The sequence below is a fragment of the Eutrema salsugineum genome, unplaced genomic scaffold (assembly GCF_000478725.1).
Source record: "Eutrema salsugineum unplaced genomic scaffold, Eutsalg1_0 scaffold_2, whole genome shotgun sequence".
Lineage (NCBI taxonomy): Eukaryota > Viridiplantae > Streptophyta > Magnoliopsida > Brassicales > Brassicaceae > Eutrema > Eutrema salsugineum.
Genome location: NW_006256829.1, coordinates 5188831 through 5216269, shown reverse-complemented (window position 1 = coordinate 5216269; position 27439 = coordinate 5188831). Strand labels below are relative to the sequence as shown.

The following is a 27439-nucleotide window of genomic DNA, read 5'->3' as shown; positions in this document are numbered from 1 at the left end:
CATCTGCAGCTTCAATTCCGAGAAAGGAAACAAAAATCGGGCTTCTTACTTCCTCAAACACAAGTAAATGGGCTAATTTGTAATATATTAAAAATATAGAGGAGGAAAATATCAAATTTGAAAGCAATCAGGTGTGAGTTATCATAGGTGAACCCCAGCTAACATCCGACCACTAATCGACACTTTTCAAGAAATCAGATTTTGGCTAGTTTTTTTTTTTTTAAATAAAATAGATGAGTCCTAAGTGATATTGTTGACAACCAAAAAACACAAAATCCAAGCGATATTATTCGAGAAAAAATCCAAATGCGTCTTTATTTTACATTTGCATTATACTTTGGTGAAAATAATGGGCACCACCATACAAATGTTGTTTGAAATTAGGTTTGAGCATTCGGATATTCGGTTCGGTTTCGGTTCGGAGCCAATCGGTTCCGGATATTTCGGGTAGAAGAAATTAGGATCCATCGGATATTTTTATAAATTTCGGTTTGGGTTCGATATCTTTATTTCGGTTCGGTTCCGGTTCGGATAATCGGATTCAGATCTTTTGCCTCAAATTTTTAATTCGACTCACACTTTTTTAATAACAAAAATTCAAAAATATATATATATATATATATATATATATCAAAACTTAAAAATATACCCAAAAGTAAAAGTAGGGGTGGGCATTTCAGTTTTTTTTTCGGGTTCGGTTTGATTAATTCAGGTTCAATAAAATTCTAACCGAACTCAACCGAAATAAATTTGGTTCAGTTTGTGTTTGGTTCGGGTTAGTTCGTTTCGGTTCAGTTTGGTTTGGTTTCAATTCGGTTAAAAACATCAATTTGGAAAAAACTAGAATAAAAACGTAAATTCAAACCATTAGTATATGTTCCAACTAAAACAAATCATTAAGTCAAACCAAACCATCTAATACTATATGTTCCAGCTAAAACAAACCATTAACTCAAACCAAACCATCTAATTAAACTAAAATAAATAAAAATTGAAAGGATCCAATAACGAGTTTGTCTCTCTGCAATAAGGTACTAATGCTATTAAAAAACTGCAACAAATCAATAAAAGTCTCCGTCTCGTCTTTCTGATATCGCCACTTCGAACTTTCAAAGAATCTGCAACAAGTCAATAATTTAAATATTAGTTCACTATACAAAATTACAAGCTAAGTCAATGTTTATTCATCTTTAATTCTTTATATGAACCATCACAGCATTAATATTAAAAGATCATTTACCGTAGAAAAACTGAGCTTTGAGCTTTTAATTTTAAGTAGACGCATGACGATCATTCTCATTCTGAGGAAGAGGGTGAAAATCTACAAAATTCAAATAAAGACTTGTGAGACATTACTGAATCATGAATATAATTCTTAGAAGAAGAAAAAAAAGAGAGAATAAAATACCTTCTTCAAGTGAATCCATATATGTATTCTCTTCCTCTAGATTGTCGAGAGTCTTCATTGCTTCTGAACGACGTGAAGCGCGTAACCAGTCTTGGGTCAAAACCAACGCTTCGACCATAGCAGGAGTCAAACAACTTCGATACTGGTCTAGAATACGATTCCCAGTGCTAAAAGCACTTTCAGATGCACCAGAAGATACTGGTATAGCAAGAATTTCTTTGGCCATTAGAGACATAATTGGATATTTTGAACTATTTGTCCTCCACCAATCTAGAAGATCAAACGGAAGTCCCATACCGTTTTCAGTCGCTACGTACAGCTTGTCTTTTAAATACTTCTCCAATTCATTTACAACTTCTGAAGTAGTTCTCTTAGCAACCATGAATCTTAAAAAGGGATCATCAATTCTGTCTTCTTCCATATCCTTATGATCTTGGTTGGACTGTGTTACATTCTCACTGTCACGAGCAGCAGACGATTGTAGCTTTAAAGTGGTGTACCGAGCACTATATAGCTCAAATATTCTCTGCAAATCATCCATCACCAACTTAGACATTTCTTTGCACTTTGGATTACCTTTTCCCATAAATGAGTTCAAAGCTATACTCTGTAAAAACCATTTTGCGACGAGGATCAAGTACACCAGCCGCTATCAATATCTTATTGATATTCTTTGTACCTTCTCAGTATTTATCAAATTTAGCCGACATTGCAGAAGCCATATCTCTCAAATCAGCGTCTTCACTATAAGACATAGTTGCCACAGTTGATTGAATTTTGCATATCTCATTGTAACAACCATTTGATGTTACTTTAATAGAAGAAGAGAATGCTAAAGTCGAATCATAGAAGGACTTCAAGAATGTTACCATATGACATGCTTTGTCCCAATCAATTGATGTTGGAGGTCCTTTCCTCTTCTTTCCACTAGAATCAAGTTCTTTAAACCATGCATCATACGGCTTATCCATTTCAGCCATCCGATCAAATGCAACTTGATATTTTAGTGCACTTTTCAACATCAAGTATGTAGAATTCCACCTTGTAACACAATCCAAAACCACACTTCCTCTTCTTATCTTCTCAACCTCCACCCAGCGCTTAAAGGAGTCTAGTCTTGAACCAGAAGACCTCACATATTTAACAGCATTACGAACACTTATTATGCTGTTAATGATATCATCCAAACCTTCATTGGCAATCAAATTCAGTATGTGTGCGCAGCATCGTATGTGCATAAATTCACCATCCATCATCAAAGCTTCATTGTTCCTATTACGCAACCGATCTTTCAAAACGTTGATAGCTTTATCATTACTGCTTGCATTTATCAACTGTAATAGCAAATACTTTCTCAATACCCCAATCATCCAAAGATTTTAAAAATTGATTGGCAATGGTCTCTCATTTATGATCAGGAATAGGACTAAAACTAATAATCCTTCTATGCAATCGCCAATCCTTATCAATAAAATGGGTAGTTACAGCCATATAACTCAAAGTAGTTATAGAAGTCCATATGTCGGTGGTAAAAGAGATCGCTTGCCTATTTAAACTTAACATAGTCTTCAATGTTGTTTTTTCAGCGTTATACAGACCAGCAACTTCTCTTGTAACTGTTCTTCGCGACGGAATAATAAACCAAGGAATATCAATCTCACAAAACTGTTTAAACCCATCATTCTCCACAAAAGAAAACGGCAGTTCGTCCATGATAATCATTTTCACCGTTGCTTACTTACAAGCAATTTGATCAAAAGGTTTTGTCATACCAACAACTTTACCACCATGATCACCACTTCCACCACTAGACACTAAGACATTCTGAGACTCAGATTCCTTATGATCCAAGTAAGCTTTGCACTTTTTCATGTGTGTATTTAAATTGGAAGTTCCACATGTAGCAGGATTACATGAATAGACTTTACCACAGAAATTGCATGAACACTTCAATTCATCATCCTTAAGTCTCGTAAAAATTTCCCATGCCGGTGATCGTGGTGGTAGTGTTCTTTTCGGCTTTGGCGGTTGTGTTTGAGAATCATACTCTTTTCTTTTGTTGCTGGTCGTGGTTTTATTATTCATCTACATAGGAAAGAAACATATTATTAATAATTCAATCCACATATCAAAGATAATCACTTTACGATACGTCGACTTTCAAAAGCTAAAAATCAAAACCTTCAATAATTGTTCATTAGCATCAAACTTCTGTTTTTTTGTGATCTAAAAGACTTATTAGAATATTTCAATATTATGTTAAAAAATCTTACCTTTAGACTATGGAGAATCAACGACAATGAATGAGAAGAAGATGAGAGTTTTAGCTGCTTAGGTATATGAGTTTGTAAGTTTTTTAGGGTTTTGATTTTATATAGAATTTTTAGCTAGTAGGTTAGAAAATATATATATAAAAAATTAGAATTAATAAAAAAAAGAATTAATAAAGTCGGTTCAGTTTGGGTGAAATCGTGTCACAAATTCACAATATTTCATATATACTAATATTATAAATTAACTAATAAATTAAATTAAATAAATGTATTGGTTTTTTGGTTCGGTTCGGTTTTAAACCGAACCGTTCGGGTTGAGAAAAACATCAACCAAACTGATTCTATATTGAAAATAGATCGGTTCAGTTCGGTTTGGTTTGGTTTGGTTCGGTTGGTTCGGTTCGGTTCGGTTTTTTTCCCACCCCTACCCAAAAGTCCCAAAAATAAAAAAAATATATCTGTAAAACCAGAAATATATACCAAATATCAAAAATATCAAAAAAACTAATATTTAGAAAGATATATAATGATACTTTTGGATAATTCGGGTAGCCAATCGGTTCTCGGTTCGGTACTAGTTCGGTTCCGGTTCTTCGGATATAAGAGTTTAAGATCCATCGGATTTTTTTAAAAAATTTCGGTTCGGATTCGGTTCGGATTCGATACTTCCATTTTGGTTCGATTCCGGTTCGGATATTCGGATCCGGGTTTTTTGCCCAAGCCTATTTGAAATGGTCAAATAATAGAAGAAAATAAAGTAATTAACTATTTTTTTTTTAATTGGGCTCCATAAATTTCTCAAGCCTTTTTGCTTAGAAAAGAGACTATGGGCCGCAGTAGAGGCCTTTGTAAGATATTTTTATTTTATTTTTTTCTTTACTCAAGAGGGACAAAATAAATAAAAAAAGACAGAGAGAGGCCTGAGAAGAAGTTGGAAAAGCAAGGGTTTTTAACAAAGGGTTTAAGGCGGCTTCGTCGTGTACTCTTTACTTACCAGTTGTTGTTATTTTTTTTCCTCCTTCTATGAAAGTGTACCCAATTTTCCGATTTCGCTCTATGTTTTCTTTCTCATGCGATCGAATTTATCCAGTCTCGTGTTGTGTATGCTCTGTTTTATCGATTTTTACTCAATTTAAGCTCGATTGATGTCCAGTGCCCAAACCCCAGTGTTCTTGGCAAATCAGAGTAAGGTATTCGATCATTTGATCCCATTTCACAAACCCTTGATTTCTTGTCGAAACCCAGTTCCCCAATCCTTCCCTATGTGGAGAAGCATTGCTAAACAAGCCATTTCAAGGTCACAAGCTGCTAGATTAGCCGTCGGTTCCCAAACTCGTGGCTTTCTTGCGTCTTCTCAGGAGTCTTCTCTCTCGAAAAAATTGAGATTTCGGTGTTCGGTGTTCGGATCCTTCTCGGACTCAGGATGTCACGAAATGGGTTTTAGTCGTTTAAGTGGCGTCACGAGGCCAGAGGAGCTTCCCGGGCGGGTCGGGTTGAGATTCTCAAAGAACGATAGCTACTTTAATGGGTCCTTCGCTAGAAGGTACACGAGTGTAGCCGAAGAGATCTCGTCAACAGATGTCGAGGAAGAGCCTTCGGTTGTCGATGAGGTACAGGAATTGTTGAAGGAAATGAAGAAAGAGCAGAAGAGAGAGGATCATCGTTCGTGGCGGATGAAGAAGCAAGAACATGTTGGAATGGGACGCGGAAAGTATCGGAATCTATGGAGAAGACAAGTTAAGATCGAGACAGAAGAATGGGAAAGAGCTGCTAATGAGTACAGGGAGCTTTTGACGGATATGTGTGAGAAAAAGCTTGCGCCTAATCTGCCTTATGTGAAGTCCTTGCTTCTGGATTGGTTCGAACCAGTACGAGATGTCATTGCTAAAGATCAGGAATTATATAGATTAGGGAAGAGCAAAGCAACTTATGCACATTACCTTGATCAGTTGCCCGCCGACAAGATAGCTGTTATCACAATGCACAAGTTGGTGGGGCATTTGATGACTGGTGGTGATAACGGTTGTGTTAAGGTTGTTCATGCTGCTTGTTCAGTAGGCGATGCCATTGAACAAGAGGTTGGTTAGCTTCATCTCTTTCTGGTTTCTGCTTTGTTATATGTCAGATCTTTTGCTACCAATCTTCTTGGTTTGCCGTTGATTGGTTGTAGTGGAAACCTAGCCTATAAGGTTTACTTCTGTGATTGATCTGCTCTATGGTGTTTGGATGTCTTGTATGCTTGTATACTAAAATTGTTTTTTATTCTTTGTTCTCTTGATTGGATAGGTAAGGATATGCACATTCCTGGGAAAGACCACGAAGAAAAAAGGGGATGACAATGAGGAGAGCGGGGAAGTTGAAAACGGAACTGCAGTGAAGGAACAAGATAAGTTAAGAAAAAAGGTCAATGAGCTGATAAAGAAACAGAAGTTGTCAGCGGTTAGAAAGATCTTGCAGTCATATGACTATACAAAACCATGGACTGCAGATGCTAGGGCTAAGGTGTGTGTATGGTTCGCTACGATAGTGCTGAGGAAGTAAAGAAAGCTTCTGTTGGCTGCATAAGTTGCTAACATTTTGATCTTTGCTAATTCACTTAGGTTGGAAGTCGTCTTATAGAATTGTTGGTAAGAACAGCTTATATACAAGCTCCACCTAATCAGCAGGATAATGATCTGCCTGATGTCCGACCTGCATTTGTGCATACCCTCAAGACAGTAGTAAAAGAAAACATGTGAGGAATTTTGGTCTATGGTTTTCAAGTAGTGCGCATCTTGTTGTCCTGAATGTCATATGCTCATATTTTGGCCGTTCTTGTACAACAGGAAATCTGGGAGAAAATATGGTGTAATCCAGTGTGACCCTTTGGTCCGCAAAGGCTTGGAAAAAACTGTAGGTCACCTATTCTCGTTTGGTTTGTCAGTCAGATTAAATTTAAGTCAATAGCAACGGAACTATTCGTGAATTTCTTTCAGAACTGAGAGTAATTTATGTTCATTTTGTTGACTTTATATCTAAAGAGGGTTCGACTTGTGTGGTGCCTGTAAATTAGACTTAATAGATCGGGCATTTGAAGCTTAAGGTATAACTAAGACGTCTAATTTATATTGTAGGAAGTGTGAATGTCGCCTTTTTTTCTTATTTTATCATGCAGGGGAGATATGCAGTGGTGCCATACATGCCAATGCTGGTTCCCCCTCTCAAGTGGTCGGGGTAAATAAGCTTTCTTTGCTGTATGCTTACCCCAAATGATGATATAATTGCATTGCATGGTATTTGCATAATAATCCCAAACGAATTTGTAGTATGATAATATTTATTGTACAATATTTGTGACCAAGACTAGCTACTCGGGTCTGGTAGAAGCCTAAAGTTGACCAAAACATAGTTGAGAAAAAGAAAGTTAAGATTTGGAAGACTTTTATTTTGTTGAGTGTTTTGTAAGTGAATTCACTTTCATTTTGTGTTATTCGCAGTTACGACAAAGGTGCTTACTTGTTCTTAGCGTCATATATAATGAAAACTCATGGAGCTAAGCAACAACGAGAGGCACTTAAGAGCGCACCTAAAGGACAACTAAAACCAGTCTTTGAGGTCAGCCAATACTGTTTCTTCATGTGCTTTAGGTGGAGAGATCAGTTACGGTTGTTAATTTCTGTAATATATCTTATGGACATTTGCTAGGCCTTGGATACGCTTGGAAGTACTAAATGGAGAGTAAATAAGCGAGTTTTAACTGTTGTAGATAGGATATGGAGCAGTGGCGGCTGTACTGCTGATCTGGTGGATCGCAGCGATGTGAGTTCGACATTAGTTATTGTTGGCGTAGATATATTTTCGAGATCTTGTGCATCACAAAAGCTCTTTAATTTTTATTAATTCAAACTGTAGGTTCCTTTACCTGAAAAGCCCGACACTGAAGATGAGAGCATTCTTAAGAAATGGAAGTTTGAAATTAGATCTGCTAAGAAGGAGAATAGCGAGAGACATTCTCAGCGCTGTGATATAGAACTCAAGCTTTCGGTGAGCTTTATACCCCCTTGGCATCAAAGTAATGTGCCATTTTGAGAGTCTTGTTGGTAAGTATTTAGATATTTGAATGTGACAGGTAGCACGGAAAATGAAAGATGAAGAAGGTTTTTACTATCCCCACAATATTGACTTCCGGGGACGTGCATATCCCATGCCCCCACACTTAAATCATCTCGGTTCTGATCTGTGTCGGGGTGTTTTGGAGTTTGCTGAGGGAAGGCCTCTAGGAAGATCAGGCTTACGTTGGCTGAAGATACACTTAGCAAACTTGTATGCTGGTGGTGTAGACAAGTTATCACATGAGGGTCGGCTAGCTTTCACCGAGAATCACTTGGATGACATATTTGATTCGGCAGACAGACCACTTGAAGGAAGCAGATGGTGGCTGAAAGCTGAAGACCCATTTCAGTGCTTGGCTGTGTGCATAAATCTCACTGAAGCTCTCAGAAGTCCATCCCCGGAGACAGTTCTCTCACATATTCCTATACATCAGGTATTTTATGGCAGAAGTTACCATATTGACATCTCCTCTTTCAGGATTGATTTTTTTTTTTTATTGATTTTACGTTGTAGTCTCTCTTCCAATATGTGTTCCTTAATACGAACTTCCCTTCTTTCACTTTGGTTCTGGCCAGGATGGTTCCTGCAATGGTTTACAGCATTATGCCGCGCTTGGGAGAGACACAGTAATTCTCTTCTTTTTATTTCTGTGGTTTTCCTTTTTCTGGCCGCTTGTCATCTTTCTTTTCTGATTTTGGTTTTAAAAAAATGAATATCAGTTAGGAGCAGAAGCTGTAAATCTAGTTGCAGGTGAGAAGCCGGCCGATGTTTATTCAGGAATAGCTACCAGGTAAGCTTTGCATCTACTGCGTTATGCTGACATAATTTTAAAAATAAATGTGCAATCAAAATTTCATATGCATATGCGCTGCAGAGTTCTTAATATTATGCGCCGAGATGCAGACAGAGATCCTGAAGTTTATCCAGATGCACTGCGTGCAAGAAAATTAGTCAACCAGGTCCGACTCTGAAATTCTTTTCATTATATTTCCATTCTTTCATCATGTGTATCTCGGTTTTCAGCTTCCTTGCTTGCACAGTGGAGAAGAAATCTCATTTCTTACATCCTCGAAAACCATTGTTAAATCACACAAATTGGATTTTCATGAACTGTTCTAATGTATATATAGTTTTGGCGTGTGAGCAAGTTGCCTGATGTATGTTTTGTTTGGGAATATTATTGACGCAGTCACATAACTTGGTCATGTGTTACCACTTGATGGTTGTTCAAAATCTGTAGGTGGATCGGAAACTTGTAAAGCAGACGGTTATGACAGCAGTCTATGGTGTCACATATATTGGTGCACGAGATCAAATAAAGAGAAGGTTGAAGGAGCGCAGTGCATTTAGTGATGAAAAAGAAATTTTTGGGGCGGCTTGCTATGCAGCAAAGGTATATTAGCAACAGATGAAAGTACTTTCCAGTTCTCATGTACTTGAAAACTAACCGAAAGCAAAATGCTATTAGGCGATAATCTTTTGGTTTTGTCATGCTTGGGGCAGGTAACATTGACTGCTATAGATGAAATGTTTGAAGCTGCACGCGCCATCATGCGTTGGTTTGGTGACTGTGCAAAGGTGTGTAGACATTTTTTTCAGCATCTAATAAATTTACTTTTGGACACTATTAATTCTTCATGAAAAATAAAATCTTTATATGAGCACAGATTATTGCTTCAGAAAACGAAACAGTTCGATGGACAACACCATTGGGTCTTCCTGTTGTGCAACCTTACTACCAAATGGGAACAAAACTCGTAAGTCTTCCTAAAGTTAATAGAGTGAATAACATTATGTAAACACTAATGCTCTTGTATGAATTTAAATGTAATGGATGTCTTCTTTTTTTATCAAAATGAATGCAGGTAAAGACATCCCTCCAAACCTTATCGCTTCAGCACGAAACTGATAAGGTCTGCCTCAGCTTTACCTTGGTTTCGATTATAGACAAAAGATAGTATGGTGATGGCTTAATCCTGAAAGATTTTTGTGGATTTTGGTTTTGCAGGTCATTGCCAGGCGACAAAAGACAGCTTTTCCTCCAAATTTTATTCACTCCCTCGACGGATCCCATATGATGATGACTGCAGTTGCCTGCAAAAGAGCTGGCGTGTGTTTTGCAGGTTCTGTCCTTTTTTCACAACTTAAAATCTTTTTGACCTCCATCTTTCTCGAAACCTTGATCTTGTGTCAACTAACACATTGTTAATAAAAAAATATTCTAACAGGAGTTCATGACTCATTCTGGACACATGCGTGCGATGTGGATAAATTAAACAGAATATTACGCGAAAATTTTGTTGAGCTGTATTCGCAACCGATACTAGAGAATGTAAGCTTCATCATCTGTCTCCATCTTCGGTTTGCCAATTGTATATGGCCTGTGGAAGACTGATCATGACATGACTGTCGTTTTCTCTTTGTAACAGTTGCTGGAGAGCTTTGAGCAATCGTTTCCTCATTTAGAGTTTCCTGCTCTGCCTGAACGAGGAGATTTAGATTTGAAAGTGGTGTTAGATTCACCTTATTTCTTCAACTGATTAAGAAATCTATGGCTTCAGTAAATTCTCAGAGATCTTCCAAGCTCTAAAGAAACAAGACGAGAGACTATCAGAACAGATGATGTGATCCTGAGCAACACCAAAAAAGAAGAGCTTGAATCAGAGCAAGGAACCAAGGAGCAGCTCATAGCCAAGGAAGACTTGTTTGCAAGAAGATGAGCTAAGACTACTAAACTCAAAGAAGGCATTGGTGCGACACTCGAACAAAGCCAAGACCAAGACAGACACATCTAACCATAATGGTTTCAAGTGTTTTGGAACTACAAGCTTGGGCTGGTATAAGAGATCGAATCAATGAAAAACAAAATTGGATGTCATTTTTTTCTTAGAATATAGTAGTTTTATAAAACTCTAATTTAATATGATATATTTGCGTTAAATTTGTATATGAGCATAGGAATCAATAAAATATATAGTTGACATATATAAATGAGTTTTACTGATAATGTTTGACTCATTATTTTTCTTTTCGCTGTGTAATTTTTTGCTTCTCCACGAATAACAATGTCGAAGTAGATGATATAAAAACTAGTTTAATGCTTCTCTAATTACTTCCCGACGTGCACAACAAAAGAAAATTACTTTCCAGACAAAGGATCCAACGATTGATAATATTTAAAGTCAATACTTTATTTATTTAAATTTGGTTGATTTATTTGTTATGTGTTGTTAGAAATAAAAATGATTTTTTACTTAAGATGTTGACGTTAACAGCTGCAGATGAAAAAAACAAAAAAAAACAAAACAAAAAGAAAATAAAAGAAAAGAGGAACGAGGCAGCTCGTCGATCAAAGAAATTTCTTAGCGATTCTTTTACCGGATCGAACTAAGTCCTAGAATGGTTTCGTGATTTGTGGGTGTTGCTCTTCTTTGGTATGGCTTATTGATTCTGGGAATTTTCACGAGATTTGAGTCTCGTATTCTGTTTGATTCGGGGTCTATAATTTGTTGAATATATTTCATTTATTTACAGAGGACAGTGTTGAATCGCATTTGGGGATCTATTGTTGTTGGAAGTGATGAAGTCCGGGAGTGCGGCGAAATTGATAGTAGAGGCGCTGCTTCAGCGGTTCCTGCCTCTCGCAAGACGGCGAATCGAGACAGCTCAGGCTCAGGTTCGTCTCCTTCTCAATAAGCTTTTTTTTTTTTTTTTGAGTTCACACATTTGAATCCATATGTTCTTTGGTGGTTAAGTTTTTTTTTTCCCAGTGCTTTAAGGTGTTCGTTTCTGCTTATTGGGTAGTTTCCTTCTCGATAGTTGAGACTTCGTAGTCCAGAGTAGGGTTTAATGGAAGTTTTACATTATAATGAGGACTTGTGAAGGAAATGCATATGTTCCCACTTCCCACTGCAACTTACAGACTAGTATATATGTTTTCTTAAAATAGTTTTTCACGTTCTGTATCTTTTTTTACACCAGTCGTTGGTAGTGATATTGTTCTTGGTGTGATGTTTGCAGGATGGACAGTACCTTCGTCCATCAGATCCTGCTTATGAGCAGGTGCTCGATTCCTTGGCTATGATTGCGCGTCACACACCTGTTCCCCTTTTAGAAGCTCTACTTAGATGGAGGGAAAGGTGGGTAAATTTTGTTCCTCTCGTTCTTAACAATGAGATGGTATCTGGCTTTTTTTTCCAAATGACATACGTCCAAAAGACCCTTCTCCCACAGGCTACTATTTCTGCATCTTGCATTATTTTAGCTTTAATCGTTGATCGTCCATGATCCAGTGTTGCTTTTAAACTCTGTGGTGCATTATCATTATTTTCTTATGTGGATATCACTTTTGCTTCATATAAGTGAGTTTATTTACTAGATGTAATCTATATGATTGGGGCGAAGCCACTTCTCTGGGCCACTACTAATATTTTGTTATTTTTTGCGTGCTTGTATATCTGTCTTGCAGTGAATCACCTAAAGGTGCAAATGATGCATCGACTTTCCAGAGAAAGGTATTTTCTTTTGACTTTTCACAGGAGCAAGTCCTCAGGGTTTCGTAACTATGTGTACTACATCCAACTGACCAGACTGTTATACTCTTACTGTTACCTCTCTTTAAGAATACTATCATCCACGGTCTTATTTTTATCAGTTTTCGAATTTGGTTTTCATTTTTCTGATATATGGTTTTACATGACTGGAATCAGTTGGCTGTTGAGTGCATCTTCTGCTCAGCTTGTATTCGCTTTGTAGAGTGTTGCCCGCAGGAAGGGCTCACCGGTTTGTTAGTTTCTCTATTCACTTTCTTTCCAGCAAAATGTGTATACTGCCTTGCTAAAAGAAAAAACATTTTGCGTCATTGGCAGAGAAGCTATGGTCTGGACTTGAGAATTTCGTTTTTGATTGGCTAATTAACGCTGACAGGTAGAAATCTCAAGCTGTTGAAATTTATATGATTCCCTAAACTGTATGCTTTGATCCTTTGGCTTGCCTTTTGTGAGTTGTAAAATGCTAATTTTCTCAAGTTCTGGGTACTTCTCGGTTACAGGGTTGTTAGCCAAGTGGAATACCCATCACTGGTCGATTTGAGGGGTCTCCTTCTTGACTTGGTTGCTCAACTGTTGGGTGCACTATCCCGTATTAGGTATTTCATTTTGTAATGTTAACGATCCTCCAAGCATGGTAAAGTATAAATGAAAAAAAGGGTGGACTTACATTTACAAGTTTAGTTGGCAGGAAATAACTTGTAAAAACGGTGATCCAGTTCTGAGCCGCAATCGCAACCACTCTAATCCATTTATTACTATGATTTTTCACTAACAGATTCAGCTCTGTCACTGAGCGGTTTTTCATGGAACTCAATACACGCCGCATTGACACAAGTGTTGCAAGAAGTGAAACTCTCAGCATTATTAATGGGATGCGATACTTAAAGCTCGGGGTATGCCTCTGATATCTTAAGTAATGCAGCCTTCAGGATGCGAACGTGACATTTTGTTGATGTCAGGTCAAGAGTGAGGGTGGGCTAAATGCGTCTGCCTCATTTGTAGCAAAAGCAAATCCTCTTAACCGTGCTCCACACAAACGTAAAAGTGAGCTTCATCATGCGCTTTGCAATATGCTTTCTAACATCCTGGCGCCACTTTCCGATGGTGGCAAAAGCCAGTGGCCTCCTTCAGTTGCAGAGCCTGCGCTGACACTCTGGTATGAGGCTGTTGGACGTATTAGAGTGCAGCTAATCCATTGGATGGAAAAACAGAGCAAACATCTTGGTGTACGTCGATCTGAATTTCATATCACTTTATCATGTTTTCTGTGATTCAGTCCTTAACATGTATCAATGGGCATATAGGTTGGCTATCCGCTTGTGACGCTTCTTCTCTGTCTCGGTGACCCGCTTATATTTCATCATAATTTAAGCTCTCACATGGAGCAATTGTACAAGCTTCTGAGAGTAAGTTGGCTGCACCCAAAATTTAAATTAAGAATGCACAAGAGCAATTGTCACGTCCGCAAACCTTGATGAGTTCAGTTGTAATTACAGCAGCTTCTTTTTATTCTTAAGTAGTTCAGGACCTGTGACGACATTGGCTTTTTTTTTTTAAAGCCTGTTCTTGGTAATATATATATCTTGGTTTCACTCACTATAAAGCATACTGCACTTCATGCAGGATAAAAACCATCGTTACATGGCACTTGATTGTCTTCACCGGGTGTTGAGGTTTTATTTGAGTGTATATGCTGCTACCCAGCCACCAAATCGTATATGGGATTACTTGGATAGTGTGACATCACAGTTGCTAACAGTTCTGAGAAAAGGAATGCTCACTCAGGATGTCCAACAAGATAAACTCGTTGAGTTCTGTGTGACCATAGCTGAACATAACCTTGACTTCGCCATGAATCACATGTTACTAGAACTGTTAAAGCAAGATAGTCCAAGTGAAGCAAAGATTATTGGTCTTCGTGCTTTGCTTGCACTTGTTATGTCACCTTCAAGCCAGTATGTTGGCTTGGAAATATTTAAGGGTAACCTGTTAATCTGAATTAGTTCGTTAGTTGGTCTCAATAAGCTTGTCCTTTCATACACTTAATTTAGTATTCTCTTAACAGGTCATGGAATTGGCCATTACATACCAAAGGTGAAAGCAGCAATTGAGTCAATTTTGAGATCCTGCCACAGGACCTATAGTCAAGCTCTTCTAACATCATCGAGGACTACAATAGGTAAATGTAGTTTTACACAAAATTCTTCGTCTGATGTACATAGTTTTATGGGGAAGTCAAAAGATCACTAGATGTTGTGCGAATTTGAGTGTGATCGCTTTTCTGATTTGTACCTGGGATTCTCTGGCTAATACTTTCTCCTGAAAACAATTCTTGCTAACCTTCAAGACATATGCAGATGCTGTGAATAAAGAAAAGTCTCAAGGATCTCTCTTCCGATCAGTTCTGAAATGCATACCTTATTTGATAGAGGAAGTTGGAAGGAGTGATAAGATCACAGAAATTATACCTCAGCATGGTATAAGTATTGATCCTGGAGTTCGAGAGGAAGCAGTGCAAGTCCTGAACCGGATTGTTAGATACCTTCCTCATCGCCGTTTTGCGGTTATGAGAGGGATGGCGAACTTCATCTTAAAGCTTCCTGATGAGTTCCCACTCCTCATTCAAACATCACTAGGACGCTTGTTGGAACTCATGCGTTTCTGGAGGGCTTGTTTAGTAGATGATAGGCAAGATACTGATGCTGAAGAGGAAAAGCAAACAGCAAAGGGAAATGATAGGTTCAAGAAATTATCATTTCATCAATCAGCAGGTGCAATTGAGTTTCGCGCTGCTGATATTGATGCTGTTGGCCTAATTTTTCTTAGTTCAGTTGACAGCCAGATACGGCATACTGCGCTAGAATTATTGCGATGTGTACGTGCATTGAGAAATGATATTCGAGATCTCATGATTCAAGAGCACCCTGACCATGTTATGAAATTTGAAGCTGAACCCATATACATGATCGATGTCTTGGAAGAACATGGGGTAAGTACCTTCTGTGTATATCTTGCTCTTTCAGAGGCTTTATGGAACATTTAAGATTGTATCCTTTTTTCATTATAAATATAATAGGATGATATTGTTCAAAGTTGCTACTGGGATTCTGCCCGTCCATTTGATTTAAGACGAGATTCCGATGCCATTCCTTCCGATGTGACTCTTCAATCTATAATCTTCGAGAGCCCTGATAAGAATAGATGGGGTCGGTGTCTCAGCGAGCTTGTTAAATATGCTGCTGAGCTCTGCCCACGCTCTGTTCAAGAAGCCAAGTAAGTATACTTCTTAGCTGCATTGTCTTTCGTGTGTTTGCTCCTAGTATTTTTACGGACCACATCATCCTAGGTGTGTTGTCTTGAGTCTTGTTATGATTTTTTTTTTGTTACCTTCTTCTCTGACCGTCAACACTGTCCTAAAAGGCTAAAACATTCAAAAATAAGCTTCATGGATCAACAAGCCGTTTAAAATATTTATGCCCTAGGTTAACGCGTAGATAAAATTTTGCTTTTTTGTGAAAGTTTTAAGAGGTTTCTCCCATGAACGGAAAATACTCGAGAAAGAAATCTATTTTTACAAGCACTAGTGCTTTTCGCACAAAAAACTGGTTGTTTCATTTTATGGCCATACCTCTTTTGCTATTATTAATTAACAAGAACGAAACTAATGTGCCCTTTTCATCTCCAGGTCGGAAATTATGCACCGCCTTGCCTATATTACACCTGTTGAGTTAGGTGGAAAGGCTAGCCAGTCACAAGATACAGATAACAAACTGGATCAGTGGCTTCTGTATGCTATGTTTGTGTGTTCGTGTCCACCTGATGGAAAAGATGCGGGTAGCATTGCATCAACCAGAGACATGTACCACCTTATTTTCCCTTATCTTAGATTTGGGTCAGAGACCCACAACGTAAGTGTTTTTTTACGTTTCTGCGATTTTTATTTGAAACTGGTCGTTTTGTCAGTATTTTAAACTTGTCTTGTTCTGTGGTTTTGGTTGACTCTTTTTCTCCTGGATAATTTTTCAAACAATCTTTACTTTATATTTCTCTCATGTAGCATGCTGCAACTATGGCTCTCGGGCGCTCGCATCTGGAAGCATGTGAAATTATGTTTAGCGAGCTAGCATCATTCATGGACGATATTTCATTAGAGACGGAGACAAAGCCAAAGTGGAAGGTATATACTTGAGCAAATTGTAGAAAATCATGTAATCTACATTCGTTAAAAATTATACCTGGAATAACTCCCTGCCCAAGATGGGTGATTCTCAATGCAACTGCCTGGCTGCACAGATATATGGTGGTATTTTTTGTCACTTAGACAATCTCCAACCCTACTCCAAATTTTACTGCAAAATAGAGTTTGCAGCAAGATTATCTCCAACCCTACTCCAATTCTCACTCCAAAATGGAGTAAAAAATGGAGTTACTCCAAATATGGAGCAAAAAATAAAATTTCTCCATTTTTTTTGTCATAACTCCATTTTGGAGGAAAAAATGGAGTTTACATTGGAGTAAAACCCAACTCCATTTTGGAGTTACTCCAAAATAAAGGAAAATATGCAGTCATACATTGGAGATGCTCTTAAGAAGGATTAGAAAACTTCGATCTACTCAGATTTATTGTCTCATTAAGAGGGTTGACAGATGTCGAAGTACTAACCAGATTTGGCAGAGTTTTCCCCTAAATATGAAATCGATGACCATCTTTTTCTTCTTCACCATGTTCCTTACAATGATTTTCGGCTGCATGAAAAATATTGGAACTTGACATTAAAAGATGTATGCTTGTGATATGAATGCAGATCCAAAAGGGAGGTCGAAGAGAGGACCTCCGTGTTCATGTTGCTAATATATATCGGACAGTGTCTGAGAATGTCTGGCCTGGAATGCTTGCTCGTAAACCAGTTTTCCGCCTCCATTATCTAAGGTTCATTGAAGATTCAACGAGACACATTTCATTGGCACCTCCTGAAAGCTTTCAGGACATGCAGCCTCTGCGCTATGCACTTGCGTCTGTTTTAAGATTCCTTGCCCCTGAATTTGTTGATTCAAAATCAGAGAAATTTGATGTTAGAAGTAGGAAACGTCTATTCGATCTGCTCCTTTCTTGGTCTGATGATACAGGAAGTACGTGGGGACAGGATGTTGTTAGTGACTATCGCCGTGAAGTTGAGCGCTATAAGACCTCGCAGCATAACCGATCCAAAGATTCTGTAGACAAAATTTCTTTTGACAAGGAACTGAATGAGCAAATTGAAGCCATCCAATGGGCCTCGTTGAATGCAATGGCTTCCCTTCTATATGGACCGTGTTTTGATGACAATGCAAGGAAAATGAGTGGCCGTGTGATATCATGGATAAATAGTTTGTTTATCGAGCCTGCTCCCAGGGTCCCTTTTGGTTACTCGCCTGCTGATCCGAGAACTCCATCATACTCCAAATACACAGGAGAAGGTGGACGAGGGACAGCAGGCCGTGATAGGCATAGAGGTGGTCATCAACGTGTTGCGTTGGCAAAATTGGCTTTGAAGAATCTTCTACTAACAAACCTGGATCTCTTCCCTGCTTGCATTGATCAGGTAAAGTTCTCTCAGACCGAATGTATGGAAGTTGTGTTCAGTAATTTTTTTGGTGGCAATTACAATATTAATGTATGATATTATTTTGTTCAATGATGAAAGCTTATCCAGGCAATGATGATTTTTTTTTTTTTTTTTAATTTTAAGCTCCAGTTTCAGCACCGGAGTTTTCTTGATAAGCTTTTTTTACTTCCATGCCGTGCTCATTCGTGTGACTTCATCGTTAATTGGACTCTTTTAAACTACATGGACTAATACATCTGTGCTTTTCCCAGTGTTACTACTCTGATGCGGCTATAGCTGATGGATACTTCAGTGTGTTGGCCGAGGTCTACATGCGACAAGAAATACCAAAATGTGAAATTCAGAGGCTCTTGAGTCTAATTCTCTACAAGGTAGTCGATCCATCTAGACAAATTCGTGATGATGCTCTTCAAATGCTTGAGACACTTTCTATGCGTGAATGGGCTGAGGATGGTATAGAAGGTTCAGGAGGCTATAGAGCAGCGGTTGTAGGTAATCTTCCGGATTCTTATCAACAGTTCCAGTACAAGCTCTCCTGCAAACTCGCCAAGGATCATCCTGAGTTAAGCCAGCTCCTTTGTGAAGAAATCATGCAGCGGCAGCTTGATGCTGTTGATATAATTGCTCAGCATCAGGTCTTGACCTGTATGGCTCCATGGATTGAGAACCTTAATTTCTGGAAACTCAAGGATTCGGGTTGGAGTGAAAGATTACTAAAAAGTCTTTATTATGTCACATGGCGACATGGAGATCAGTTCCCTGATGAGATTGAAAAACTTTGGAGTACTATTGCTAGTAAGCCCAGAAACATCAGCCCTGTATTGGATTTCTTGATCACAAAGGGCATTGAGGACTGTGATTCAAATGCCTCTGCCGAAATAACTGGTGCATTTGCTACATATTTTTCAGTTGCTAAACGTGTAAGTTTGTACCTCGCACGGATATGTCCTCAGCGTACTATTGATCACCTGGTTTACCAACTGTCACAGCGGATGCTCGAAGACAGTATTGAACCCATTGGTTATGGTGCAAACCGGGGTGATTCCAATGGAAATTTTGTGCTGGAGTTCTCTCAGGGACCTGCCACAGCACCTCAAGTTGCTTCAGTTGCCGACAACCAGCCACACATGTCACCACTTCTTGTCCGAGGCTCCCTTGATGGTCCCCTAAGAAATACAAGTGGGAGCCTAAGCTGGAGAACAGCAGGCGTGACTGGGCGAAGTGCTTCTGGACCTTTAAGTCCAATGCCTCCTGAGTTGAACATTGTTCCTGTAGCTACTGGTCGTTCTGGTCAGCTCCTGCCATCATTGGTGAATGCATCAGGACCGTTAATGGGAGTTAGGAGCTCTACAGGAAGTTTGAGGAGTCGCCATGTCTCACGTGATAGTGGAGATTATCTCATTGATACACCAAATTCTGGGGAAGATGTGTTGCATTCTGGGATCGCAATGCATGGTGTCAATGCAAAGGAACTCCAATCAGCCTTGCAGGGACATCAGCAGCACTCACTCACTCATGCCGATATAGCTCTGATTTTACTTGCAGAAATCGCATATGAGAATGATGAAGATTTTAGGGAGCATCTGCCTTTGCTTTTCCATGTCACTTTTGTTTCGATGGACAGCTCTGAAGACATTGTGCTAGAGCATTGTCAACATTTGCTTGTGAATTTATTGTACTCACTTGCGGGTCGCCATTTGGAGCTATATGAGGTGGAAAACAGCGATGGAGAAAACAAGCAACAGGTTGTGAGTTTAATTAAGTATGTGCAATCAAAACGAGGGAGCATGATGTGGGAGAGTGAAGATCCAACGGTTGTGAGAACAGATCTTCCTAGTGCTGCTCTTTTGTCTGCACTTGTTCAGAGTATGGTTGATGCTATATTCTTCCAAGGAGATCTTCGAGAAACTTGGGGAACTGAAGCTCTCAAATGGGCTATGGAATGCACTTCAAGGCATCTAGCCTGTCGGTCACACCAAATATACCGTGCGCTACGGCCAAGTGTGACAAGTGATGCATGTGTCTCCCTTCTACGGTGTCTTCATCGATGTCTTAGCAATCCCATCCCTCCAGTTTTGGGTTTTATTATGGAAATCCTTCTGACGCTACAGGTGATGGTAGAGAATATGGAACCAGAGAAAGTCATACTATACCCACAACTCTTCTGGGGCTGTGTCGCCATGATGCACACAGACTTTGTCCATGTGTACTGCCAGGTTCTTGAGCTCTTCTCCCGAATTATTGACCGTCTATCATTCCGTGACAAAACAACTGAAAACGTTCTCTTGTCGAGTATGCCTCGGGATGAATTCAACACTCACGGTTTGGGGGAATTCCAAAGGACAGAATCTAGAGGTTACGAGATGCCACCGTCAAATGGAACTCTGCCAAAGTTCGAAGGTGTACAACCTCTTGTCCTCAAAGGATTGATGTCTACTGTTAGCCACGAGTTCTCGATTGAGGTCCTATCAAGGATTACAGTGCCTTCATGTGACTCTATATTTGGTGACGCCGAGACAAGACTCCTTATGCATATCACAGGTCTACTGCCTTGGCTTTGCTTGCAGCTGAGCCAAGACCAAGTCATGGTTTCGGCGTTACCACTCCAGCAGCAGTACCAGAAGGCATGTTCTGTAGCAGCTAACGTTGCTACATGGTGTCGGGCGAAATCGCTTAATGAACTAGCTACGGTTTTTGTTGCTTATGCTCGAGGCGAGATTAAACGAGTTGATAATCTCCTTGCATGCGTCTCTCCTCTGCTTTGCAACAAATGGTTCCCTAAACACTCAGCTTTAGCTTTCGGTCACTTGTTAAGACTGCTGAAGAAAGGACCAGTGGACTACCAACGAGTAATATTACTTATGCTCAAGGCATTGCTCCAACACACTCCCATGGATGCTTCACAGAGTCCCCACATGTACACCATCGTTTCACAGCTAGTCGAAAGCACTCTGTGTTGGGAAGCATTGAGTGTTCTCGAAGCCCTTCTTCAGAGCTGTAGCCCGGTACAAGGCGGTAGCGGTGGGTCCCACCCTCAGGATTCCGGTTACTCGGAGAACGGAAATGATGAGAAAACAATTGTACCTCAGACTTCATTCAAAGCTCGAAGCGGACCTCTCCAGTACACGATGATGGCGGCAACAATGTCGCAAGCTTTCCCTCTCGGTGCAGCAGCAGCAGCAGCAGCAGAATCAGGGATACCTCCGAGAGATGTGGCTTTGCAGAACACAAGGCTAATATTGGGTCGAGTTCTCGATAACTGTGCTCTAGGAAGAAGGGATTACAGAAGATTGGTGCCTTTTGTCACAACGATCGCAAACATGTAAGTTTCTCCAGTAAATTTTTGCAATTATTTTGGCTACTTGTACGTTTTTCAAGAAGCAATGTGTTTGTGTGTGAATAGTTTGGTGTTATAGAGACTAACTTGTATGCTCACGCTTAGTGGAGTCCAATGCATTTCAGACATTTAGTAACGAAAGTTTTTTATTTTCTTACTACTACTCTATAGATGATGGGGGTTTTTATTTTCTAGTGATGACAAAAATGTAATATATATATTATCTTTTCCATTGATATTTCATCGATAAATTGTACGTACTTATTTATGAAGTGAAACCAAAATTGTAGTAGCTACCAGTTGTATATATACACACATTATTCTAATGTACAAGAGGAATCGATTGAGAATATCTATCAGTGGGTCGACAGGGCAACGACACCAGAGGTCTGTCTTTCGAATTGTTCTCGGTTATCTTCTTTATGCGGAGACTTCTTTCCCATGATCGCTCGGTCTTTATTTGGAAACCCTAGCTAGATTTTTTAAGTAGGAAAATAAAGACGCATCGGGTTTAGCAAGCCCATAGTATGGTTATTGGGCTTGCCCATCTAATTAACCCAAGTTGGAAAGCGGATCTTGCCTTGCCTAACCGGGTCTAGAGTCTTGCAAAACTCTGATGTTTTTTTTTTTATTACTTCTTCTGTTTTCCTAAAAAGTATTATTCCGACATATTTCACACTATCACACCAATTAAGAAACTCATAAAATGAAAAAAATACACCTCTAATTAATATATCAATAATTAAATGTAATTGATTTAAATTCAAAATTTATAATTTGTAAATATAGGATTAAACAGAAATTGATGTAAAAAGTTACATTAAAAAATGTAAAGTGAAATTTTAAAAAAAAATAATAATAAGTCCAAAATAACATTTTTTGTGAAACAAATGGAGTAATTGAGAATTAAGATAAATTACTGAGAAGAAATTACTCAAGGTAAACCCTAAAGAAAAAAACTTTTGCTATTGAACCGAAGAGAAAAATTAAACATAAATAGAACCACGAATCCACAACCGGTGGACTGTCATATTGATGATGAAGATGACAAACTACGTACTCAAAAGTGTAAACCAGGAAACCTCAATTTAAAAGTTAAAAGAAAAGATCATTTGATCTAGTACACTGCTCAAGCTTTGCCAAGACTATATATATAATCAACGGGGAAAAAAATATATTGATATTATGAGATATCATAAACTGTATCTCTTACAAAAACCAAAGACTCTCAACGTAACCCGAAAAAACAATTCCTCGCGGACAAGGACACCTAAAGTCATTGTCTGTGTTCACTTCAACCTTAATTTTTCTAAGGGTATCCGTGTTGGGGTTGTAATAGACAACATAAACATCATCAGATTTGTAGGACGTTGGTGTCAAAATAAACTCACCCGTCTGAGTAATGCCTCTGATGCGTATCATCTGATTATATTGAAATAAAATTTTCCAAGTTTCAATACCCAAAGATATTTTCATTAACGTCCATTCATGTTTTTCATCATTCGGATCCATAATCCACACATCAAATTCATATGCATATGAAGCTTGGATGGGTATTGCTACTTTCCCCTCGTAGGTTAAAACAAAAAGGGTCTTCCAGCTGGTGTAAACTACAATGCCTGTGTTTGCGGGTACTCCAGTAACAAGACCAAACTTTTCAGACCTCAAGTCAAAACTCATTAAGCTAACTTGCGACAAATCATTGCCCGTCTTGGAAAGATAATAAACAACACCATCTATGCACACACCGTTAGAGCAAGGACGGTGAGGAAGGCTACATTCTATCAATCTCCATGCTTTTTGTTTTTGTTTTTCTATATCGCCGCCCAAATTGTATATTTGATGTTGAGACGATGGCTTTTTAGGAAGACCATGCAGTTTTTCAGTCATGCACAATACTTTATACTCATCATTAACTGGATCATATCCGAAGAAACTTTTTGCAAACCTTCTCCTGGTTTTGACTCTAGGTAAAGCTATGGACTTACCGGTTGTAGGGTTAACTATGAACTGTTGTTGACCATATCCGAAGCTTAGTAAGCCATTAACATAATGCGAATGGTACTCTATTTCCTCAGGGTTTGGGAGCGGACATGTCACATTCGAACGCGACAGAAAATTGGATGATGACAAAGTCGACGAGAAGAAGTTCCAGTTTTGCATTCTTGGATCCCATCTCCTAGCATCGTGACGTCCAAAACGTCCTTCTGGACTGTCTAAACCACCGAAAGCTATTAGGAGTCGAGGCTGGGACGAAGAACACGACCTAAACGGGAAGGACGTGATGAAGTCTCTACTTCGGATGATCTTTTCCCATAACTTGGACACTAGAAGAAACCTAGCTACGGATTTCGCAGGCAGTCTCCCCATAACCTCCCTCACCAGGTCCACAGGGATTACATCAAAGTTTGCTTCCTCTTTTGAGGTTTGTGGATTGGCGTTCACGCTGGTTTTGCTCTTTTTGCTGCGTGTGATCATGATTGTTTCGAAACCCTTATAAATCTTTTTCTCTCTTTTACGGCGAGAGAGTAGTACAATATATAAGCAGGGAGCCAATCAATCGTTTAAAAACAGAGAGTATAAATAGCTCTAGCTAGATGATCATGGTTCAAAACCCTAGTTAGTCTCCTCTAGCTAAAAAAAAGGGCGGCAGGCCCACATTATAGTGAATGGGCTTTCCCATCTAATTATCTGACTGGGAAAGTTGATGATCTTGTCTGCAAGATTATGGAAAGAAATCTTGTTCACTAAATCTTTCTTCAACCAAGCATTGTTTTTAGCGTACTGGTCCATAACCCACACTTCAAATGTGTATGGTAGAGTTTTAATGGGCATGGCTTCTTTCCATGGGATCGTGATGACGTAAACGTTTAAAGTCTGTGGATAAACTAGTAGTAACAAGCTAGTAATGGTAAAGATTAATTACTGACAAGAAAATAGTAATGGTAAAGGCTTTTATTAATAAAACAAAAGAAGAAAAAGTGTGTGAGAATCGCAAGAAAAAAAAAAAAACATAAATAGAACTACAAATCCACCATGATTTATAAATAAACCAGACCTGTGGCAATGAGAAAGTATTGATAATGATAAACAACTACAAGAAAGCACATAAAATGATAATTTGAGCTAAAACAACCAAAACTGTGGTGGTTTTTTTTTTCTTGGCTCAGGTACTGCTCAAGCTTTGCCATTGGCTGCTGCAGCAGTTGGCGGGTTAAGCTCATCCCAAGCTTCAATCCATGTGACCATGGCGTCTGCAAGCTTGTCAAAGTATGGGTCTAAGGAGCTCAGCTTCTCCTTCACCATCTTCGAGAGCTCAATGTAGCATTGTTGAACAGTTACTGCTTCTTTTGATAGCTTCGCATTCTGGAAGAAAGGAATGATCTCCTCCTGCCAGAAGATTCCCTTGTACTCCTTCTTCAGGTTCACAAACGGGTTGCTAGCTTTGCTGTGGTAAATGTATGGCAAACCGGTCTTCACTCCCAAGCCCAAGTGGTCACAGATCACCTGTACAAAAAAAGATTCATCCCAAAAAAGGATATCGCTGAGTACAGGGCATGTGCTGAACATAACATTAAAGCTGCTTTGAGTTATATACTAATGGAAAAAGTGACTACCTTGATGCACCAACCAGCCCACATGTCGTCGTAGCGACCAATAGGCTGACCATCCCCCATGAGACCAAAGTACATAGCTGGGCCGATCAAATCACGGTCGAAAGCCAAGTTCATACCGCACATTGGGAAAAGTGTTCCCTTTGGGATGGTCATCACAGCATCCACATACCTGACACATTACCAAATGTTTAGAGAAAGAATGACATTTGAATTTCCTGACATAGAACCGGCTAACAACAATAAATTCTCACCTAGTGTTCCTCTCCTTAGGTTTCACGAGTTGGGTCGGGGCATCGTAGTCCGGGATGTTGAGCCAGAGACCATGGGAAACAGCAGTGGAAACACCTTCACGAAGGCTAAAAGGGTATCCACGGACGAAATCAGCGCCTTCACGGTAAGGATCATACAAGGTGTTGAAGAAAAATGGAGACGATGGACACAGAAGGTTCTTGATGTGTTGCTCAAGAGCGTTTACTGCTTTCCCAGATGGATCCTTGGCAACCTATACACAACACACATCAAAGAACAAGTATGAATGAGACAAGTGGCTAAAATACAGATCCTTGGTAAACTAAAACTAAAGAGAGCGTAATTGAGACTCATCCTTGAATATACGCCTCAAATCACAAAAGGTAAACAAAAGAAAAAAAAGTGAAGAACAATGACGTTCAAACAAAAACCGTAAAGGTATCTGTTTTTTCACAGAGAGATCAGCCCGACAACAATGACACCAGCTTATAAAGTAGAGAAGTGAACACATCAGAAACCATGGCTAGTGAAACCAGATCGAGACTCATCAAGCGGGTATATGGATCGAGCTGGTACAAAACATTGACTTGCCTAATCGACCTAGCTAATCGAACAAGGATTATCAACAAACCTAAGATCCATCGAATTTAGTCAACCAGTATATTAACCTCACATCAAATCTACGAAATTCAAGCAATGAGCTTAAACAAATCCACACAGGGGAAAACAATAAGCCAAAAACAAACAGATCTAGAACCAAAATTCGACAAACTTACGAAGCAATCGTCATCAATGGTGAAGATATACTTCTTCTTCGACACCATGTACCCAAAGCAACGACAAGCGGAGTCCTTGAACGAAATGCAAGAAGCTTTGGGTCCGAGGATTCGATTGATGTCGTTCCTGTTGTAGAGCTCGTAATCGTAACCTTCAGGGACATGAATCTTCTTCGACGGATCTCCGTCCTGGACGATGATCAGGTGGTAAGGCTGAAGAAAAGGCCTCCACATCTCGAGGAAATCGAGGTTTCGGATGGTCGGGATCACGATGTCGAGCTCATCTTTCAGCAACGGCGTCGGGTTCACCGCGATGCCAACGGTATTCGCCGGCTCAACCATGATTTCAGGGGAGAGGGATGAGATCGGATCTCGTCGGTGGATTTTTTTTTTTTTTGGCTGATGAGATAGATATTTTGGTGTTTTATTTTTATTTATTTTTTTATGTTTTGAAACTTAGATGAAACCCGTCGCTTTGATTTATACAGATCTGGCACGTGCTTTAGTGACGGCACGTGCTGGCTTTGACACGTGTTTGATGAAGACTCGTTCAAGATGTCCAATCGGAAAAACTGTATGGTTGGAAAGTGAGTTTCTTCTATTCTGTCTTTTGCTGCCCGTACAATTCGGGGTTGTAATAATCTTAATTAATTATAATTTATTATAAAATGGAAAACTTGTGATGATATTGATAGCACCGAATATTTCAAGAGTTTTAGGCTGATAAAAATTAATTCATGGTTAACAAAAAAAAGTATCAGGTGTGTTTAATACTTTTTAATCCATCTTATTTCAGTCTTAAAGTCCTATTTTGCTTTTCTTTTTAAAACATCTTCATATTTCAATTAAAGGCATGAGAAATCCTCATGAAGTTCTATAGCAATACATCTCGGAACATAATGATGAAATACAAATTGGTTTTGAATAAACATAATATTTTGCTTTTTTTTCAGTTTGACTTGATTTGGATTTAATTATCTTTCAAACGGTGAAGAATGTATAATTAATTCGTATGCACATACAATTTTGTTTTAATGTACTTCTTATTTTTTAATTACAATTTACCGTATGAATCATATGAACGTAGATCTAAGAAACTAAATAATTAATAATTGTTGACTGGAATGTAATACAGTATTAGGTTGCGAAAGAAGGTTTCATTCCTTTACCGCTTTACCTTAAAGAAAAACTGGAAAGAAAAAATAATGAATTTGTAACAACTCAATAAATGCTCTGTTTTACTTTACTACTTAACAAAGTTATAGTGCATGTGGATGTGGGGATCAGTGGTAGTGTCTTAAATTTTACAACATTTAACTTCCATTTGAGTTAAAGTTCGTATATTAAAAATAAAAGCCGTTATTCAAATAATTAATTTTTGTTATCAGAAAAAAAAATCGTTAGTTTACTCTAGCTAATATACACATCGTATTGTACAAGGTAAACAAGTACAACGTATATAAAAACAGAGAATCATAATTGTCGACAAAAAAAGGACAAATCATAATTCTATAATGATTCGTATTAGATA

The 27439-nt window shown here is 38.7% G+C and overlaps 4 protein-coding genes across 5 annotated transcripts; 2 read left to right on the top strand and 2 right to left on the bottom strand.

Moving 5' to 3' along the window:
* The first annotated feature begins 4619 nt into the window (after positions 1-4619).
* LOC18018249 (DNA-directed RNA polymerase 2, chloroplastic/mitochondrial) lies at positions 4620-10788 on the top strand. Its single transcript, XM_006400027.2, has 19 exons — positions 4620-5759; positions 5968-6183; positions 6282-6415; positions 6507-6573; positions 6836-6894; positions 7158-7275; positions 7366-7479; positions 7573-7704; positions 7790-8206; positions 8349-8399; positions 8493-8563; positions 8648-8732; positions 9014-9166; positions 9277-9351; positions 9441-9530; positions 9639-9686; positions 9782-9896; positions 10002-10105; positions 10203-10788. The coding sequence occupies exons 1-19, from the start codon at positions 4827-4829 to the stop codon at positions 10311-10313; spliced, it is 3093 nt and encodes a 1030-aa protein (XP_006400090.1). The 5' UTR covers positions 4620-4826; the 3' UTR covers positions 10314-10788.
* Positions 10789-11072: 284 nt separating this feature from the next.
* Positions 11073-21402, top strand: LOC18018248 (protein furry homolog). Of its 2 annotated transcripts, XM_006400026.2 has the most exons (18): positions 11073-11207; positions 11308-11449; positions 11794-11912; positions 12242-12287; positions 12483-12555; positions 12642-12699; positions 12824-12919; positions 13099-13216; positions 13283-13549; positions 13628-13729; positions 13947-14304; positions 14389-14502; positions 14681-15312; positions 15400-15596; positions 16009-16231; positions 16381-16500; positions 17129-17905; positions 18181-21402. In XM_006400026.2, the coding sequence occupies exons 2-18, from the start codon at positions 11354-11356 to the stop codon at positions 21253-21255; spliced, it is 6471 nt and encodes a 2156-aa protein (XP_006400089.1). In that variant the 5' UTR covers positions 11073-11207; positions 11308-11353; the 3' UTR covers positions 21256-21402. The 2 variants fall into 2 exon arrangements, with proteins under 2 accessions (XP_006400089.1, XP_024012030.1); XM_024156262.1 differs by lacking the exons at positions 11073-11207; positions 11308-11449; positions 11794-11912; positions 12242-12287 and having other exon boundaries at positions 12539-12559.
* Positions 21403-22475: 1073 nt separating this feature from the next.
* On the bottom strand, positions 22476-23744 carry LOC18018247 (putative F-box protein At1g26515). Its single transcript, XM_006400025.2, has one exon. It carries the CDS (start codon positions 23742-23744, stop codon positions 22476-22478), a length of 1269 nt encoding a protein of 422 aa, XP_006400088.2.
* A 456-nt stretch (positions 23745-24200) lies between these two features.
* LOC18018246 (UDP-arabinopyranose mutase 2) lies at positions 24201-26353 on the bottom strand. Its single transcript, XM_006400024.2, has 4 exons — positions 25909-26353; positions 25135-25385; positions 24884-25052; positions 24201-24773 (listed from the first exon to the last, which is right to left on the bottom strand). The coding sequence occupies exons 1-4, from the start codon at positions 26248-26250 to the stop codon at positions 24444-24446; spliced, it is 1092 nt and encodes a 363-aa protein (XP_006400087.1). The 5' UTR covers positions 26251-26353; the 3' UTR covers positions 24201-24443.
* Positions 26354-27439: the final 1086 nt, after the last annotated feature.